We start from the raw sequence: 19,450 nt of genomic DNA on the forward strand, positions 1-19,450 counted from the left end.
GAAATGCCAGACTGGACTCAGTCCTGTTTCATTCTTCCAATTCTAGGCCACTGTTTAAAAGTAGTTAAAACATTTATTTTTATTTATTCTTATAATTTTTACTTCAACCCTATCCATGGCTTTGGCTGCTTTCACAGTAATTAAAAATGCATAATATGAATATAAGCAACACCATTGCTGCAATGGCCATTGTCGTCTCTCCTGGACAGAAGAACCTCAAGTGAGTTATTTAATAATATTATTATATTAGATTTTCTAGCTGTGATGTAGCTAGGGCCATTATCTTGGCTCCAGTAGACTTTCCTCATCATTCCAACGTATTCAGCATGCAACAGCTTAGGTGATTATGGCCTTTACCATCCTACTGCATTATACCCAGGAACCCAACAGACCCAATCCCAAATGTACTGTCCTCTTAGTCTTTTGTGTACCTGATATACTCTGGGTATAAGAACTCAACTCTCAACCCTTGACTTCAGTGGGAGCAGTATTGAGACCAAAGGGCTCATCTTGTTAATATTTAGTACCAAGCATAAGCCCTAATCCTGCGAAGACTTACACATAGTCAACAGGACTATTCACAGTGCTTAAAATTAACCACAGTCTTGTACAACTGGGGCCATAGTGCTTACTACTGTATCTCTTCAGACCAGGGACTTTGTCAACTCCATTTTCTATACAGTGCTAATATGCTGTTAGCATTCAGTAAAAGTAATAAGTTAAGCAGAGTTGGGTATCATCAGGAATTGGATAGGAGGCTTCCTTATAGTACCTAACTGCTGAAGAGAGTGGTGTTGGGGGTTCAATAGATTGTAGTTTACTCTAGAGGAAAGTACCTAGCAATGTCCCATTGTTGGAGGTTCTGTAATTCAGGTGAGATGTAAAACTTAGGCCCTGACCACTTGCAGTTGTGAAAAATTCCGTGGTATCTTTTGTAAGAGTAGAATTGGTAACCTGCAGTGTTAGGAGTGACAGTCTACCTATTCACATTCTTCCATAGTTTCATTTGGATAAGGCATTTTTCACTTTCTAACCTACACTGCTCTGCTGATGCGGTACTTTATTAAATAGCTGCTTTGTGACTGCTCTTTTGTGGTTGATAGGCCAAGTGTCCCATTTGTTACATAGCCTGTTAAGTTTGTTTATGCTTGGTATTCTTTGAAGCAAAAGGCTTCCCCCAACCCCACATGGGGCCTCCTTGTATCTCAACAGCAGAAACAATAGGAGGGGGAGAGGGGCAGAGAATGAGCTTGGTATTGGCTTTGCCTCCCCACAGCCCGCCAAGTGCAGGTGAGTTGGGTTAAGGGGAAGTAATTTGCTCTGGTCTGCGATGTAGCAGGAGCAAATGGGGAGCACAGAGGAAATTGTGAATCTCTGAATTAAAGTTTCTTCCCTGAACTTCTGGGGTGGCACAGCTACCTTACACAGGGCTGTTCCTAAAGGGACAGACTATCCCTTAGTGAGCTCATATACCCCACATGGAGGTGACCAGCTACCTACTAATTTGATAATGGTACTGTTGATACCATTAGCTCCATCCTGGGGTTATGACAACTAGTATTAAACTGCAAAGCCTAGAAACTGAATGACTAGTTTCTATCATTCACATGAACATGATTCTTTTCTATGAGTTCACTCTTCTATTTAGAGAAGGATGTCACTGAGAACTCCCCTTCTGTACGTACTTACGCAGTTGCCAAAATAACCCCTCTTAGTAACTGGCAGCTTTAAAAGCCAGCCAGCAGCTGATTTCGAAGCAGAAGGTCAGCAAAAGGGAGTGAGATACTTCAATTCAGAACTTTAATGTGATCCTTGATTGCAGAGCAAAAGGGCTTGATTGGGCTGTCTGGAGTGTGTTACATACGGAGTGGAAAGTCATCTTCGTAGTCTTTGAGCCTTCTGTGTATATATAGATATATTCTTCACTCTGTTGATTTCAAGATGAATGTGCAGCCTTGTGCTAGATGTGGCTTTGGGGTTTACTCTGCTGAGAAGATTAACTGTATAGATCAGGTCAGTAGACATTCTCTATCTTGGTCATTTTGAACGTTGTTAAACATATGCATTGGTACTTTACTTACTAATATTGGGCCTAATCATGCTTCCATTGAAGATACTGCCAAAAATCCCCAGACTCTACATTCTTTATTCATACTGGATTTCAGAACTGAGATGAACTTCATTATAAAAGTTTGTTGGAACAAAATTCAAAACAACAAACAAATTTGAAATGACAATAGATCTATTTAGTACGTGTTCATCGACACAGTGGGAAATGGTTATTAATTATATGGATAGAAGGGATCAATATTGGTGTTTAAAATCGCAAGAATAATACAATATGAAATACAAGTAACTTTCACTATATTTTTATCTTTTGCAATTCTAGACATGGCACAAAGCCTGTTTTCACTGTGAAGTCTGCAAGATGATGCTAACTGTAAATAACTTTATCAGCTATCAGAAAAAGCCTTACTGTCAAGTGTAAGTGTGTTTCCTTATAAAAAAAAAATCATGGTGTAAAATTTAAATTACCATAATTCATTAGAAGAGTACGCTTGGGGCAGATTCTGGTCTCACATATTGTGGTGTAAAACCAGAATAACTCTACTGATTTAGTTGGTGTTGGTCTTGCTTTGAGCAGGGGATTGGACTAGAAGACCTCCTGAGGTCTCATCCAATCCTAATATTCTATGATTTCATTATACTTAAGTGGAATTACTCTGGATTAATGTAGGCAGCACTGGCAGATGAGATCAGAATCTGACCTCATATGTAACATTTCCACATTTGTCATGTTGTCTTGTAGCTTAAAAGACACCAAAATAAGTGTCATTTGAAGTATTTAGAAAAGTAAACTATTGTGACTATACTATGATTTCTGTATCAGCGATTAAGAGTTAACAAGATGTGAATTCACTTAGCCAGAAAAATATGTAAAATGCAGATTTTAGAGGGAGGGTTTTTTCTGAAAGTTTTTTATTTCATAATGATCAATTCCTGTCAAATCTGTCATTTGAAAGGAAGAGATGACAGTTGTTTTTTATTCTATTATTCTCTTTTGTTATTAGAAACACAGCATTGATATGATATGATCATTAATTTAGTTGTAGGCACCTGCTCCATAAAACAATAACTTGTGTGTAATCCAATAGTTTTGTTGGGGGGAGGGATAGCTCAGTGATTTGAGCATTGGCCTGCTAAACCCAGGGTTGTGAGTTCAATCCTTGAGGAGGCCACTTAGAGGTTTGGAGCAAAAATTGGTCCTGCTAGTGAAAGCAGGGGGCTGGACTCAATGACCTTTCAAGGTCCCTTCCAGTTCTAGGAGATTGGTATATCTCCTTAATTACCTTTAATGTTGTGGTGGGGGACGAGTTCATTCAGTGTTTTTAAGAAATATCAAACTGAAAAGAAAACCTATCTTTCTGGTGGTCAATAACATATATTTCTAATTTCCCATTACACTTTCTTTTGTAGACATAACCCAAAAAACAACACATTCACAAGCATATATGAGACACCAGTAAATATAAATGTGAAGAAACAATCAGAAGCAGTAAGTGAGGTAAGAAATTTTAGGAACAAGTGTGCTTTATATTCAGCTGTATTTTATGTTTAAAAAAGACACCATTGTAGTTATGTATTCTGTTCTAGAAATGTTCTAAAACACAAAGTCCAGACAGAAACTCCTTCTCCTCTCCCATGGTCTCTTTGAGAGTATTAAAAGTTTGTATCCAGGTTGGATCAGAATGTTGCAAATGGGGTCATAATGGGCCACAACAATCAAATACACCCATATTTAAGGGGTTTGAAATCAGTTTGGGATTCAAATTTCCCAGTTTGATCCCATCTGTAGCTTGGTTATGCTGGTATATAGATTTGTTACAATTTTTCCTTAGAAATATATCAATTTTATGTAGAAGAAGACACATTTTGTAACATTTGTTTATAACTATTTCAGTGAATGCTAGAGCTGGCTGGAAAATTTTGAAATTTAGACAAAATGAGGGAAAATGTCTAAAATTTTATATGCAGTGTTGCTGTAGCTGTGTCAGTCCCAAGATATTAGAGAAACAAGATGGATGAGGTAATTTTGTGGAATATTTTTTTCCTTTTTTCAACAATAGTTTTTTTTCTATCTCTGGTGAATTTGTATCCTATGTGTTCAGTATTCATTTTAAAAGGAGGAATAATGTATTGTGCCTGTTCAACTCTACATTGGAGAAACAAAGTGGGTGAGGTAACATCTTTCATGGGACCAACTTCCGTAGGTGGGAGAGACAAGCTTTTGAGCTTACGCAGAGCTCTTCTTCATGTCTGGGAAATGTATTCAGGGTGTCACAACTAAATACAGGGTGGAACAGATTATTTAGTGTAAGTAGTTTACACATGTATCTAGACCTGAAGAAGAGTTCTGCATAAGCTCAAAAGCTTGTCTCTCTCACCAACAGAAATTGGTCCAATAAAAGATGTTACCTCATCTACGTTATCATGCTACATGGCTACAACACTGCATACGACTAACTCTACATTATAAGGCCGTTGAATTACATTGCAAAGAAAGAGAGTAAAACAATAGTTTTGTCAGTATCACTAGGAAACCCCAAGGTAGAATTATAGCCTTACTTCTTGTACTTTTGGGACCTCAGAGTCCTTACTCGGGCAACAAATCGATTAATATTATTGGGAATCTTCCTGATTAAAAAATGGAGGCTCAATGTTTAAAGGGATACTTATCTAATATTCTAAGTGGCAGTGCTCACAGAAAATTGCTAGGAATGCTGAACAAAGCTGTGTAAACTTGATAGTGTCAGTCATGTGGGTTCATGAAGACATTTTCTTAAACTTTCTATCGCTTGTTTTGAATTCTGAGTTCAAATGAATCTGAAAACACCAAGCAAAACTTGACTGAAATCTCCAAGTCTTTGATACCAAGCCACAAAGTAGCTTCGGTTTTATTATAATCTGTACCCAGGAGGTTTTTCAAGCATCTGATGAACTTGGGCTGAGATTTATAAAAAATACAAAGTCAGGTTTTGCATGGTTTTGTTTTGAGAACATTTTTACTGAAATATTATGGGTGCATTGGATTTTCTTGTACCTGTATCTGTATCAAAGGCTGTTGTGCTCCTGAAAAACACTGGGGGAGCTCAAAGTCTTTTTGTTTTATGGCATTCTTTCTTGTCTTGTGGTGTTTTCCTCCAAAGAATTTTGTTTCAATTTTGTATTTCTGGTAACTAACATTAGAAAAATACATAGTAAGATTGCAAATAACCACTGTAACTGGCCAATTTCCATATGTAATGTTTTATTGACTTTAGTCCCCTTTGATACTATAAAAACTACTACGATTATTATATATAGTAAGCATAAAAGTGTGTTCATACATAATTTCACACCTACTAAAAATTTTCTGTAAAATAAGGGAAGGAAGTTGTATTATTTAAATTATTGCACACACTCTTCATATTTTCTCTGCTTTCTGGACAATGCTGGCATCATACATTTAGCAGCATTCATCATACATTGCACTTTTTCTCCCATTTTTCTTGCACACCATTTTTATGCATCAGGTTTTTGGAATAACTCAGACACTCTTACAACAACAACCAGTATACTTCCTTTAAATTGTGTGTGACAGAGCTGGTCTGGAATGAGTCTGGGATTACTGCAGGTTCTATTTCTGTTTGCAGACTGTGATATGAGACCCCCGTTACTTCCAGTGTGTTTGTGTGTGTATATAAACATGCAAGGCAAATTATAGTTCAGAGATCACTTTCCCTTCCTTTCTCACCTAGAGCAGCTCCTGTCCCTTTCAATCACATAGGGAATTTTGAACTCCAAAGAGGGGGGGGGGGTGCTAAGTGTATTTAAGGGCCTGATCCTGCCGTCCTTACTCACTGAAAGTCCCTATTCACTTATATGGCAGTTTTGGGTCTAGAACTACGTATGCTAAATGGATAAAAGAATTCTCACTTGAGAAAATGTTTGAGTTGAAATGTTAATGATCTCAAGGAAAAAGCATATTCAGTTGGTAAAACTGAATATGCTTTTACTTGAGAACATTACATTACATTAGAGAAGAAGGATGGTTTTGCTCTTAAGGCACTAAACTAGGACTCAAGATATGAGGGCAATTCCTTGCTCTGCCACTGACTTCCTTTGAAACATCAAGCAAGTCACTTAACCTCTCTCTGCTGCTTCTCTTCACCTGTAAACTGGAGATATTGATACATATTTTCAGCATTCTTCTGTCTTGTCTATTTAGATTGTAAGCTCTTCAGGGCAGCAGCTGTTTCTTATGTACGGGTACAATACATAGCACAGATAGCGCCCTGATCTCAGTTGGGGCCTCTAGGTGCTATTGCAAAACAAATACTAAATTGTAATAAAGTGAAGACATGAAGCTCAATTTTGCCATTAATTTACATTTGTGCAACCTCACTGACTTTACTGAGGTTGCACAGGATACAGGAGGTAGAATATTACCCAATGACTGATACACAGGACCAGTGTTTCATAGTAACACTTGAACTGTATGTTCTGTGCAGATTTCTCTCTTGATTTCAGTTGTCATTATATTACTGGTGGCTAAGAACCAAATTCTCTTCTCAGATTTTCATGGTAGGTTTCAACTGCAGTGTGCTGCTCCTCCTATATGTGTATAACTCCTGCATCAGCAGACTATCTTAGTCAGAAGCCACTATGTGGATCAGAGAACAGATGTTTGCACTAAGGGATAAATCTAACCTCCTGCTCCGCTGATACCTTAGGCAGTGGTGGGAGGCATGCAGGAGGGAGGTCTGTGCTCCTTGCATGGCACAGAGTCTAGTGCTTGTGTGGCCTTCCTGTATGGCAGTTGGCAGGTGGAGGATGGTGATAAACTAACGAATCGAAGTAGAGTTGGCCAAGTAAAGGGGACTCTGGTGGGGTGGAAAGGAAGAAGAGAGTGCAGTGAGCAATGGTTTCTCAAAGGCCGCAGAGTCTGGGTTGTCTAGGCCTGTGTTTGTTTTGTAGGTCCTAACATAAAATGGCATGTCTCTATGGTCTGGTCTACACTAAGGGGGGGATTGATTTAAGTTATGCAACTTCAGATACGTGAATAATGTAGCTGAACTTGACGTACTTAGATCTACTCACCGCGGTGTCTTCACTGCAGTGAGTCGACTGCTGATGCTCCCCCCCGTCGACTCTGCCTGTGCCTCTTGCTCCGGTGGAGTACCAGAGTTGATGGGAGAGTGCTCGGCCATTGATTTATCGTGTCTAGACTAGATGCGATAAATCGACCCCTGCTGGATCGATCACTGCCTGTCGATCCAGCGGGTAATGTAGACAAGCCCTATATCTGTAGAACTTTTAAAAATATATGGCTAGCTCCTCAGTTGATGAAAATTGGCATAGCTTTCAGTGCCAGTATACACCAGTTGAGGTACATAGATACATACACAAAGTAGCAGAGGTGTGCATTTGTTCATAGCTTTGTTATGTTAGGAAGCAAACAAAGTCTTGCACCGTTTTAAAATTATTCTCGCTGCAGTTTGCACTTACTGTATAGTACTATGTACCCAGGCATGTTCAGCACTTTCCCACCTTAAAATGACGGACTCAGGCATCCATGATGCGAGAAAAACCTGTACATAATGATGCCATTATATTTTGTAGATTAAATATCGAGAAGAGGGGGAACGATTCAAATCGTTTTTTCACTGGGATGTGAGATCCAGAGATATGGAAGCTGCCCATAGAGTTCAACAGCTGGCCAGACAGGTTAGAGACATTCTTCAAGTACACACGTTCATGTGAGCAGCTAGTATGCAACCCGCCAAGCATCGGCCTGGTGTGAGGTACTATCCCATGCTAAATGGGATGATTATTGCTATGCTTTTATTCACCATATTTCAGTTATGAGAGTCCATTTATTATTATTTCCTTAATAGCTTATTTAACTTTCACTTGCTTTTCCAGATAGCATATTTTAGTCATTAAAAAGAGGAGAGCAAGAGTCAGGAGATTTGGATTCTATTCCTGACTCAGCCGTGGAGTCATGCGTGAGCTTGGTCAAGTCACTTACCTTCTCTGTGCCTTTGTTTCCCCTTCAGTAAAATGGGTATAATCAGACTTGCCCATCTCTGTAAAACTTTCAGAGATCCTCAGATGAAAGGTGCTATGTAAGTGCTAAGTAGTATTATAATCCATAATTTGTCTTGCCACTTTTTCTGTTTATTGCAAATATTGAATGAAATTCTGGCCCCATTAACATCAATGGTAAAACTCCCATTGACTTCACTGAGGCCAAGATTTCACCTATTGTGTTTTGCTAGTGGGTTTTTTCTGCCTACTCCAGTTTTTCCTCTGACTTGATCCTGAAGTAGAGCCATAATGCTGAATTTGTGACAATATTAATTTTCAAGGTGAGTGTCGCAAACACAGGATCAGGGACAGGAAGAAATTGGGCAGGGAGTTAGGAATCCCTGATTAAACTCATCTATATGAGCGAGTAATAAAGGGAGAACAGAAAACGACTACCCAAGATAACTATTTATTTTAAAAAAAAGTTTTTTGCTAGTGTTAAAATAAATAAATCTCCCTTAATGTAGAGACTGGAACAATAATAGAAAATGTAAAGAGCTAGCTTGATGATTTATTGGGCTGTAGAACCATTCATCTTATTTTGGTGGATCAGACCCATCCCACGTCAGTAATAAGTAAAATATGCTGCTTTTGAAATGATCTAAGCCCATTATCACTCTTCTTGGCAGTCTCAGCAGACAGCCCAAATACTCACAAGTCTATAAATAACTGGCATCTCGAGAAGATGTCCCTTTTGGCAGGGCAATCTGGATGCTGCCTCTGCAAGAAAATAGAGTACTTCACTTTTCAGAGCTTTCAATCTGGCACTTTTCACACTCTGAATTCTTATGAAATAAGTCTGACAAAAAAGAAAATATATCAATCTTCAATTGCTGAATTTTCAGTTTTCAGATTTGCCTGCACATCTAGCACAGATTTAGCACTAATAGTAATGCTGGTCTAGCAAATTCATTGCTGTTTGCATGATGTTCGGCATTACTCAGCAAATGTTTTACTGGAGTTTTGGGAAATGGGCCCTAATTTCAACTCACTTAAGCAAATCTTATGGAATGTGCTCAGAAATATTCATTGATATGGAAAGGGTCAGCACAAAATTCATATCACTTAAGATCCGCCTATGTTCTCAAAATGAAACTGAAGAGGAGCATAGGCCTCATGCTTTCCCTCTGCATCGGAGTACGTTTCTCCCATAATGAATGATGGTTTTCTTTTCCCTGCCCAGCAGATTAACTGCTCGGGTTTAAAAATGAGTATGCACATTTCCGCTGACTTAATCTTTCCTTTTTTAGAAAGTCTACCAAGCTGCATATGAGGAAAACAAATCCTGGTATTCTGGAACCATCCCAGATCCTGAAACGGTCAGAATAGCTCAGGCACAGAAGACTCTCAGTGATGTATGTGGGCTGACATTTGCAATAACTTTATTTGTATGAGTTATAGTGTTCTGAGGACTTTCCAGTTTAGAATAGCCAAACTTTCAATAACAAATTACAAAAGGAGAAGGTGACATGCAGTTACTGCTATGTTGAGACACAGTGCTGAGCCTTGTGAGTGCTATCTATATATACCATCAAGGTCACCTAACAGTGTTACCGCAAAGCTTAGAAATTATATTCAAGTGGAACTACCATGAATTTCTGCAATTAAGATACACTTCAGCTACAGGAGAGTAACGTCTTAAGTAAACTTTGATTGTAGATGGAATCCAACATATTCTACATCTTCCAGTGGTGCTACCACCTTTAGGCTGCACCAACAGTGGATTACGCATCTTATTTTTTGTAGAGTAGACAAGGATCTGTTGCCTTTCCGTCAACCTGAAGTGAATGGAAATCAAACTTGGTATAAGAATTGAAGATCTGTGCCTACACAAGATGGTCTTTACTAAATTAGTGACTAATAGTAAATATTTTGTTTGCAAAAGTATTGAAGGAAAAGATTATAAACAGATTTTTTCCACTTTACATAGGAAATGTTCATAAATTTTGAACTTATGAAATACATTTTCTTTTACGTGTCAATTATTTTAAAACTCTTTAAACATGTGTAGCCAGACAGATGGGACCTGTGATTTCCACTTTGCTTAAGTCCATTATGATTTTTAAAAGTCATCAGGATAATATAACCCATAACAATTAGAATGTGTGCATTAAAAGAGGTGTCACATTAATGGTTTTTCTTTAACAAAAATAAAAAATATATAATTTTCTAGTTGAAATACACAGAAGAATATGAACAACAGAAAGGCAAAGGCAGCTTTCCAGCCATGATGACTCCAGCTTACCAGATAGCTAAGAGAGCCACTCAGCTAAGCAGTGACGTAAGTCCCAATTTGTGTGTGTCAAACTTATTGAAGTTCAGCGAAACTTGGATTTCAAACAGTTCACAATAAAAGGTGCATTCCATAACCAACAGTAATTGTAAAATAACTCCTGTAAAAGTGAAAAAACCTTGAATATGATACATTGACACAGGAATCGCTAGCAAATTAGCTAGCTTTGGAAGAATGTCACATATAACAAGCGGAGCTTGAAACTTGTCTCTTTCACCAACATAAGTTGGTCCAATGAAAGATGTTGCCTCACCCACCTTGTCTTTCATGTATAACAAGTGACAGTATGGGCATTTTCTAAGATATATGGGACACTTATGACATAATAGCCATCTCAAATTTAAAAAAAATGAATTGCTGTACCATTCTATGCCATCTCACATTTAAAATCAATTAATTGCCGTACCATTCTAGATCCTGTGAATTATTTACTCTTATTTTCCTTTTTTATTCGTTTATTTATCCACTTATTCTAACTTTTTCATCTCTTTCCCTTTTAGTATGTAAAATTATATACCAGTACACTAGTAAATTAATTTACCTAGAATTTACTTTTACTTATCTATGCACGTAATGTACTATATTATAAAAATAATCCAATCCAAAGAAATCCAGTGAAAACAAGAACCATACAAAGCATTTGAAAAATACTGACGTGGTTTCCATGTATAGCATCAACCATTGCAATAATACAGTTGTAAGCTGTGGGGGTTTGTGTCGTTACTGAAGAATCTTGTGATTTTATTGAAGAATATTGTTCACCCAAAACAAACACTTTGGACCATATCCAGCTGCTCCCACTAAGTTTGGAGTCTTTCCGTTGACTTTAATAGGCATTGCACTGGGGCCTTAATAGGAAGATAGCTTACTATGTTGTAGATATCAGCATTACCTGCTTTTATTTTTTTCTCTGTTTACCTGTATTAGTAAAGAGAGAATGCTGTATGAAGTACCAGAAAAAAATAGGTTTTTTTCCCCATAGTGCAGTTTTCTTTCATTGCCATAAAATGAAAACCTTTGGCACTTGATAGATCCAGACAGGCTGAGTGAAATAATAGAACAATTAAACTAATGCACATAGTTTGATGAGTAAAATCAGAACACACTGTAGTGACAGCCACTTTTAGTCAGTAGTAGATACAGCTGCCTTTGTATTTACAGCTGAGGGACTTATATTAAAGACAGAAAACTGGGAATAATTTATTAGCTGAAACAAAGGTCAGTTCTTCTGTTACCTTTTCAAGCCTTATGGAAGGAATTACCCAGATATTTGCTAGTAAATAGTTTTAAAATGCACTTTATATCTTCCGCCTCCCAGGTGGCATATAAACGAGGACATGAAGACAGAGTTTCCAGCTATACCACTGTCATAGACACTCCAGATCTACTGCACGCAAAGGTTGGAGGGAAGCTTATGAGTGATGTAAGTGTAACAGGAGAGAATAGGCAACCTGTTTCAATCCTGAATAATCCGTAGAGCAGGCCTGTCCTGAGTACAGAATGAGGCTGGGGTCTTCTGGGAAAAATAGTATTTGATCATGTAATTAATGACTATACATACAAGGCTGTGAGGGGGTGAGGGATGATGGTGAATAAAGGTTGCACAGGCAACCTTTATTCTGACATTTCCTGACTTTTGAGTGGTTGACTTTGCAATCTCAGTAGTGTTCTTTTTAATGTAGCTTTTTTGTGTGTAGCAGATATAAATGTGTGTGATTTACTTGTTCCTACGTTATCTTGGTTTTTTTTTACAGCTGAAATACACAGGAGAATATGAACAGCAGAGAGGGAAAGGCAGCTTTCCTGCTATGATCACTCCGGCTTATCAGATAGCCAAGAAAGCTAATGAACTTGCCAGTGACGTAAGTATCAAAAGCAATCTCTCTTTTGAGGGAAAAATCCAACAGACTTAGGGCCAAATTTTTTTCTGGCAAAATCCCATCGGTGCCAATGGAGTTACATCAGCAGAGAATGTGGCCTGTAGGATTTCAGGTAATTATTTTTGCACGGGTAGGTCCTGTGTTCTACATGAGGGAAAATAAGGCCATTATATTTTGAAAGCAATCTCTGGGGGCAGAAGGCCCTCCCAAGCTGCACTTGGACACAAAGGAATGAGGGGAGTGGCCATAAGGAGCCACTTGTGGCTCTCTGAGCCCACTCTGCTCAGCCTTGGCATAAGTTAGAGGAGCAGCTCTAATTTATACCACAGGCACAAGGTCCCTCTTACAGGAGGATTGGTTTTATCAGAGCTCTGCCCCTGCCCTTGCTCACCCCCGATTCCCTCTCCTTCTCTTTATGTTGGTGCAGGAGTGAGCTTTGACTGAGAGGCACGAAGTGAACTAGAGAAACCAGTCTTGAGTATTAAGTATATATGTATAAATAAAATTAAATATGGAAAGCATATCAAATGTTTGTTGGCTCTGGACTGACATTATTTCAGAATCACCCCCCTCTCTTTCCATTCTCTTGGAGTATTATCGTGCATGGTGCCGAGCACTCTTGTGAGGGGCTGGATGCCCTGGATTCCTACTGAAGTCATTTGGAGCTGAACTCACGTAGCAGCTCTCAGGAGTGCTAAGCACCTTTCAGGATTGACCCTCTATGGAGCAGTGAGCAGGGGTGGCTCTAGGTATTTTGCCACCCCAACCACGGCAGGCAGGCTGCCTTCGGCGGTTTGCCTGCGGGAGGTCCCCGGTCCCACAGATTCGGCGGCACACCTGCGGGAGGTCCGCCTAAGCCGTGGGACCAGTGGACCCTCCGCAGGCATGCTGCCGAAGGCAACCTGCCTGCGCCCTCGCGGCGACCGGCAGAGCGCCCCCCGTGGCTTGCCGCCCCAGGCACATGCTTGGCGTGCTGATGCCTGGAGCCGCCCCTGGCAGTGAGGGCCTGGGATCTTTAGTGAATATAATTTGTCTGCCTGTGCCTCAGTGCCACAATTACAATGTTTGTTAAATGTGTAACAACCCCACCGCCAGAAGCTGTGATGATTTAAAAAAGCAGTTTCAAGGGAAGATAACATTACCAGCCTCCTACGAGGCTAAATTAAATCATGTGTGTTCAAACTGACTCATTAGTATCAATTTTTACACAGGCAGTGAAAGGAAATACGTATAGCATATTGTGTTAGCTACATGGAAATGACTTTAAAACCAGAATGGAGAATTTTCTAGTTATTAATTCATCAGTGCAAGTCAAGAAGGACCCTTAGTCTTAAAGTCAAAGGCAGATGAGTTCTAAACATTGAAACTTTATACACTGCCCTTGATCTGTGGAGGAACTCTTATTGTGTAAAAAAATCACCTGTGTAGGATAAAGAGCAAGCTTGCAGACATTATTTTGACTTCAATAGAGATATTGTAAAACTTGGGCCTGAACTTGAAAGCTGCTCACCTAAAGCTACCACTGGGCCTAGTGGACATGCTAGTGATCAGCGCCTCTCAGAATCAGACTCTTATTATTAAAAATAATTATTGGTGGGCAAATGATCCTGCTGTGGAGTGTACAAATCACATTGAGATCAGGTAGGATGAAAGGCACTATATAGTGACTCTGCACTTACGTGACTTATGTGTTTATTTTTAACCTTCTGGCACATCAGATGTTAGCCACTGCCAGATGTAGAATGCTATACTTAGCAAAATAATTATCTGAACTGATATAGCAAGTCCTATGTTCTTAAAATTTTATTAAATACAAGTAGAAAACTTGGCTTCTGAAGACTGGTTGCAGTGGAAATTTTTTGGCAAATCTTTATTATTAACATGTGCATGTGATTTATTATGTGGCATGTATGTAACAGGCTGAACTCATCTGGCTTGATCTTCTTTCTTTCTGTTAGGTGAAGTATCATCAAAGATATGAAAAAGAGATGAAAGGAAAAGCCAGCCATGCAACTGGAACAGATGATGCTTTCAGAAAAGAAAATATAGATCACTTTAGCCAGGTAGGCAACAACTAAGAGATACCCATGTTACAGCTGGTTTTAATACTACCGAATGCTTAGAGTTTACTAATGGCAATGAGATTTGCTGTCCCCTGTTGTAAACTTTGTTTTCCCATATGAGAAATCAAGACCTCAAGGAGAAAGCAGCATGATAATACCATAGTCTGAGTATGTAAATGAGTGTGTACCATTGGCAGGGAAACAACCAGGCTTTCTTTCAACCCTGGTCTTTATGGCTTCATCTTTGCGGTTTTTCCATTTTTCAGGATATATAATTATTGTGGGCAATGCTAAAAAATCCTAATATTCATTAACATTTAATATCATAATATTAATTAACATTTCAGTTAAATTATGTCTGTAACAGGGAAGTAATACAACTCAGGGGTCCCAATCTCAGGAATTTATATTTCAGAGGATAATTATTATTTTCACATACTGTTCTTGTAGATAGACTTTGCTTTTTAATCAAAGTCTTTAGGTGAAAAGAAGTGCACGGACTTACTGATATAAGATCTTCGTAACATTAAACTTGCTCACTTCTTTTACCCAAAACTGGCTTATTTGATAGATCCCCTACAAGTGTGAACAACAAGCCACATTTGAAAAAGAAATCAGTTTAGCATATACAATAGCAGAAATTTAAAATCACCATATATCTTCTAAACTAACAAAAGTTTCATTCAAAAAATAAATGAATAAACAGGACATTCCTAATATTCCTATACAAAGGTGGCTAATTTAAATGCTTGTGACTTTAAAACTAACTTACGTATTTTCTTTGAGTGTGGCGTTGAACCTTATATCACAAACGTCAAATCTGGCTTGATTTTTTTTTTTATCTCATTGGGCCAGATTCTGATTAATTTAATCTTATTCCACGAATAGTCCCATAGAAGTGAACAGACCACATTTGCTTTAAGATACCACGTAATATGAGCAGAGAGTCCTGTGGCACCTTATAGACTAACAGACGTATTGGAGGATGAGCTTTCGTGGGTGAATATGCACTTCGTCAGATGCATGGCTCATGCTCCAATATGTCTGTTAGTCTATAAGGTGCCACAGGACTCTTTGCTGCTTTTACAGATCCAGACTAACATGGTTACCCCTCTGATACTTGACACGTAATATGAATAATATTGGTTTCAGACTTGGAACAAGCATAGAAAATTTCAAGAACTTTGCTTGAGGAAGTTATGAAAAACAAACTTCACTGTAGTGTGACCCAACTCATCATGTGGCATGTGATGTGACATAGCATGACCTACAGTGAACCCCTTTGCTGTGAGAAGTCATAGGAGAAATACCATGAATATTTGTAGCATTTACACTACTCCTGCCATAGCAGGCATCCTCATTTCACCTGATCTGGCACGTTGCTAAGATTTATGTGCCAGATCTATACAAAGTTACGTGATAAGCACATGCATGATATGGTTTCTAATGAGGGGAAATTGTTTTTTCTTTTGCTAAGATTGTTAAAAATAAAATATTTAACAATTTCTTTTTCACAAACCCTTAATATGTTTATGAAAAAGTTAAAAATAATCTTTTGGCTAAATGATTTTAAAGTTCAAAACAACCTTTTTTCTGTAAACCTGGCATTAGTCCAAAAATGGTTCAATTATGTCCTGACATAGGGATAACATCCTGGATAGTCTCATGCAATCTGAAAGCTAAGGAGATTTACTCATATGCTTTTGAGGGCAAAATCTGGTCTTTAGACACATTCTGCTTCATAGTACTAATTCTAGAATAATAATAATAAATAATAATAATAAAAGAGTGGGCCCTTTTTGTTTTTTAAGGTATTTGCCACCATAATACCTGAGCACCTCTCATTAATTAATTAATTCATCCTCAAAAAAACCCCTGTGAAGTTGAGAAGTATTACTATACCCATGAGGACTACAGTCACAGAGATGTTAAGACTTGCACAGCATCACAGAGGGCATGTGATGCAGAGCCTGACTTGAACCAGATCTCCTGAGTGTCTTAACCATGAGACTCATTCTTCTTTTCTTTTAGTTTTTGGCCTGGGGGAGTTGGGGTGAGATTTGGAGGTTATATTCATCTTCTCTGTACTGGAAGACTACCATCTTGAAAGTAGCTAAGTTACCTGTGCTTCCATTGCAACATAAATAAAGAGGCCATAGAGAAAGTTTACATTGTGGGTGATTAAATACATATATTCTAGTATGAAATGAACAAACTTTACAGATAAATGGAAGTAATGAACTATACATGTGTAACCCTTCTGCCGGGCCAACGATAGCAGCAAGGGCTGGGTTCAATACATAGGGGTCCCTTCCCCACAACATAATGCAAATCCAGCTCGAGCCCCCACCCAGTGACCTGGGAAAATCTTACACTCACCCCTGGGCGCCTCGAAGGGGCAATACTTCCCCTCTCGCAAGCACAGAGTCTTGGTGTAGCAGAAAAGGTTTAATTACATAAAATAAACAACAACAAGCATTAAATCTGGAAAATACCTTAACTAGAGATCATGGGTCAAACTGTGAGCAAAGACCCACCCCAGCAAATTGGGCCGTGTCCTTCTTTCTGGGCCCTTGAGTCCAGCAACCCCCCAAATCACCCACAGTCCCAAAAGTCCCACAATCCAAAAGTCTCTGTCCCGGGTCAGTGCAGCCCCAGAGTTCAAGAGTCTCTTTGCAGAGGTCCCCTCCCCAGCCTGGGTAGAAAGGGGCACCTTACGTGGGTTCGGGGCCAACTGCCCTGCCTCGTCATGGGGTTCTGCTTCCACTAGTCGTCCCCGCAAACAGCTCAGCTCCGCTTGCTCTGTGGGCTGCTCCGCTCTGCCAGCTGCTCTGGTCCACCAGCTGTCCTGTGAGCCACTCCAGCCGTCCTCACGAGCTGCTTGGCTCCACTCACCCAGTGGCTGCACAAACTGCTCCACTCCGCTCTGCCCTGCCAGCTGCTCTGCTCCACGGTATAGCTTCAGGCTCCCCCACTCATAAGCACAGTACTCAGTGCTCTCAGCTCAGCAAGTCCAGCTCTTCAGTGATTTCAGCTCTTAGTGAGTCCAGCTCATAGTAGGGGAGCCCCAGTGAGTTCAGCTCAGTAACCTGTATCTAGATTCTTAAGGGAATCAAAAATTAACTCTAACATTCCACAGTGGAGAGAGGCACAGGTGGAACTGGTGCTTCTGGCTCACACAAGAAGCCCGCACCACCCAGTACAGATCTCTGTCCCCAGCCTCTCCCCTTTCAATGGGTTTTGGAACTCATGTGCCCCATCTAGCAAGTACTATCCAGCTGACAAGGAAACCCCCCATCACAAGACAATTTTGTAGTTCCCCATTTACCCGATCGGGGTGACAACATTTCATTGCTCCTGCCCCAATAACAACGAAATTGGGGCTCCCACAGCTGTGAAAACAACCATCCCATACTGCTTTGCGGTATGCTAAGTGGGGTGGGAGTGCCCATGCAAATAACTGAAATGCTAATGCGAATACTGGAACCTGCCACTCTGCACTCCCCATAATCTACCACCAGATGTCAGGGTAGAGCTCATCCTGACTCTGCTTACACATGCAAATTACAAGACTGGGGAGCTTAGAAAAGTCATTAATAATCCACTTGCTCATATGTAATGAATAAACACCCTGAATTTTCTGCAGGATTATATGGATGAATATGAAGAGCACAGAGGGAAAGGAAGCTTTCCTGCTATGATCACTCCAGCTTATCAAAATGCCAAGAAAGCAAATGAACTGGCAAGTGACGTAAGTATAAAACATGAATAATCAATACAATACATAAACAATTAAAAGCAGCAGTTTGTCGAAGTAGTACTTGGAAGCAGAATGCTAAAATTAAACTAGAAAAACAAACAATGACATTGCAGAGCACTAGAGGGCTCCGGGCATCGATGATGTCCGTTATCACCAATGCAAATTATGTACTTAGTAGTTACAGTTGTGAGATTTGCTACAGTTACTCCCATAGTGAGTAAATATAGCTTGAATGATCTGAACAGTTTCTAGTTTTTTAATTATGTTGTATTGTATCTTTAGTACAAAGCAGTTGATACTGAGGGTACGTTTATACTTACCGCGCGGGTCGACGCGGCAAGTTCGACTTCTTGGAGTTCGAACTATCGCGTCTGATCTAGACGCGATAGTTCGAACTCCGGAAGCGCCGCGGTCGACTCCAGTACTCCACCGCGGCAGGAGGAGTTGGCGGAGTCGACCTTGGAGCCGCGGAGTTCGCTTCCGCGGTGTCTGGACGGGTAAGTCATTCGAACTAGGGTAGTTCGAATTCAGCTACGTTATTCACGTAGCTGAATTCGCGTACCCTAGTTCGACCCCGGGGCTGTGTGTAGACCAGGGCTGAGACAAGAGAACATAGGATGTGACATTGGCAGATCATGAGGATTGAATTCCTTATCTGCAGTACAGTGTTGTTTTTTCTTCAGTTGTAATCTACAGAACAGGTACAGACTGAGATGTGGCAGCATAAGGTTTTTCCATACAGCCCACCAACCAGTGAACCTCAACTCAGTTCTGAAGAGACCACCTCTAGTACTCACAAAATGTGTCTATCCGCATTCCCATCCTTTCTTGTTCTGTCTGGCATGACAGCCCAAAAGGATGCCTCTTGGTGGCAATTTTTGTCATGTGGACACCTGTCCACTAGGGAATAGACTGAGCCCATCAACTCATGCAGACCATTAAAAAGCCAATAGATGGCAAAATCTTTCTGTCAACCCAAGACAGGCACAAGCAGCAACCTAGAGGTGAAAGATTCCATAGTATCCCATTACTTGAACTAATGACTGGGAGAATATAAAGAAACTAAGACCTCCTATGCAGTGTAGTTATAGCTGTGTCGGTCCCAGGATATTAGAGAGCCACACAGAGTTCTTTCCTTTCCCACATCTGAAGAAGAGCTCTATGTGGCGAAAGTTGTGTCTCTCACCTACAGAAGTGGGTCCAATAAAAGATATTACCTCACTCACCTTGTCTCTCTAAGACCTCCTGGCCTATTTCAATGACAAATTCAGTAATGACCAATTTAAGAATGAATATTTAACCTTCCCTGATTAAACATGCCATT

The 19,450-nt window shown here is 39.7% G+C and overlaps 1 protein-coding gene across 1 annotated transcript in view; it reads left to right on the plus strand.

Annotated features, from left to right (window-relative positions):
• Positions 1–1,926: 1,926 nt before the first annotated feature.
• Positions 1,927–19,450, plus strand: part of LOC123375112 (nebulin related anchoring protein) — a 62,375-nt gene continuing 44,851 nt past the window's right edge. The window contains exons 1-10 of the mRNA XM_045025755.1: positions 1,927–2,013; positions 2,390–2,484; positions 3,478–3,565; positions 7,663–7,767; positions 9,381–9,485; positions 10,304–10,411; positions 11,742–11,846; positions 12,178–12,285; positions 14,262–14,366; positions 18,013–18,117. Of these exons, the coding sequence (XP_044881690.1) occupies positions 1,942–2,013; positions 2,390–2,484; positions 3,478–3,565; positions 7,663–7,767; positions 9,381–9,485; positions 10,304–10,411; positions 11,742–11,846; positions 12,178–12,285; positions 14,262–14,366; positions 18,013–18,117 (996 nt within the window). The 5' untranslated portion in view covers positions 1,927–1,941. The remainder of the gene's footprint in view (positions 2,014–2,389; positions 2,485–3,477; positions 3,566–7,662; positions 7,768–9,380; positions 9,486–10,303; positions 10,412–11,741; positions 11,847–12,177; positions 12,286–14,261; positions 14,367–18,012; positions 18,118–19,450) is intronic.

This window comes from Mauremys mutica, chromosome 7, assembly GCF_020497125.1.
Source record: "Mauremys mutica isolate MM-2020 ecotype Southern chromosome 7, ASM2049712v1, whole genome shotgun sequence".
NCBI classification, from domain to species: Eukaryota; Metazoa; Chordata; order Testudines; family Geoemydidae; genus Mauremys; species Mauremys mutica.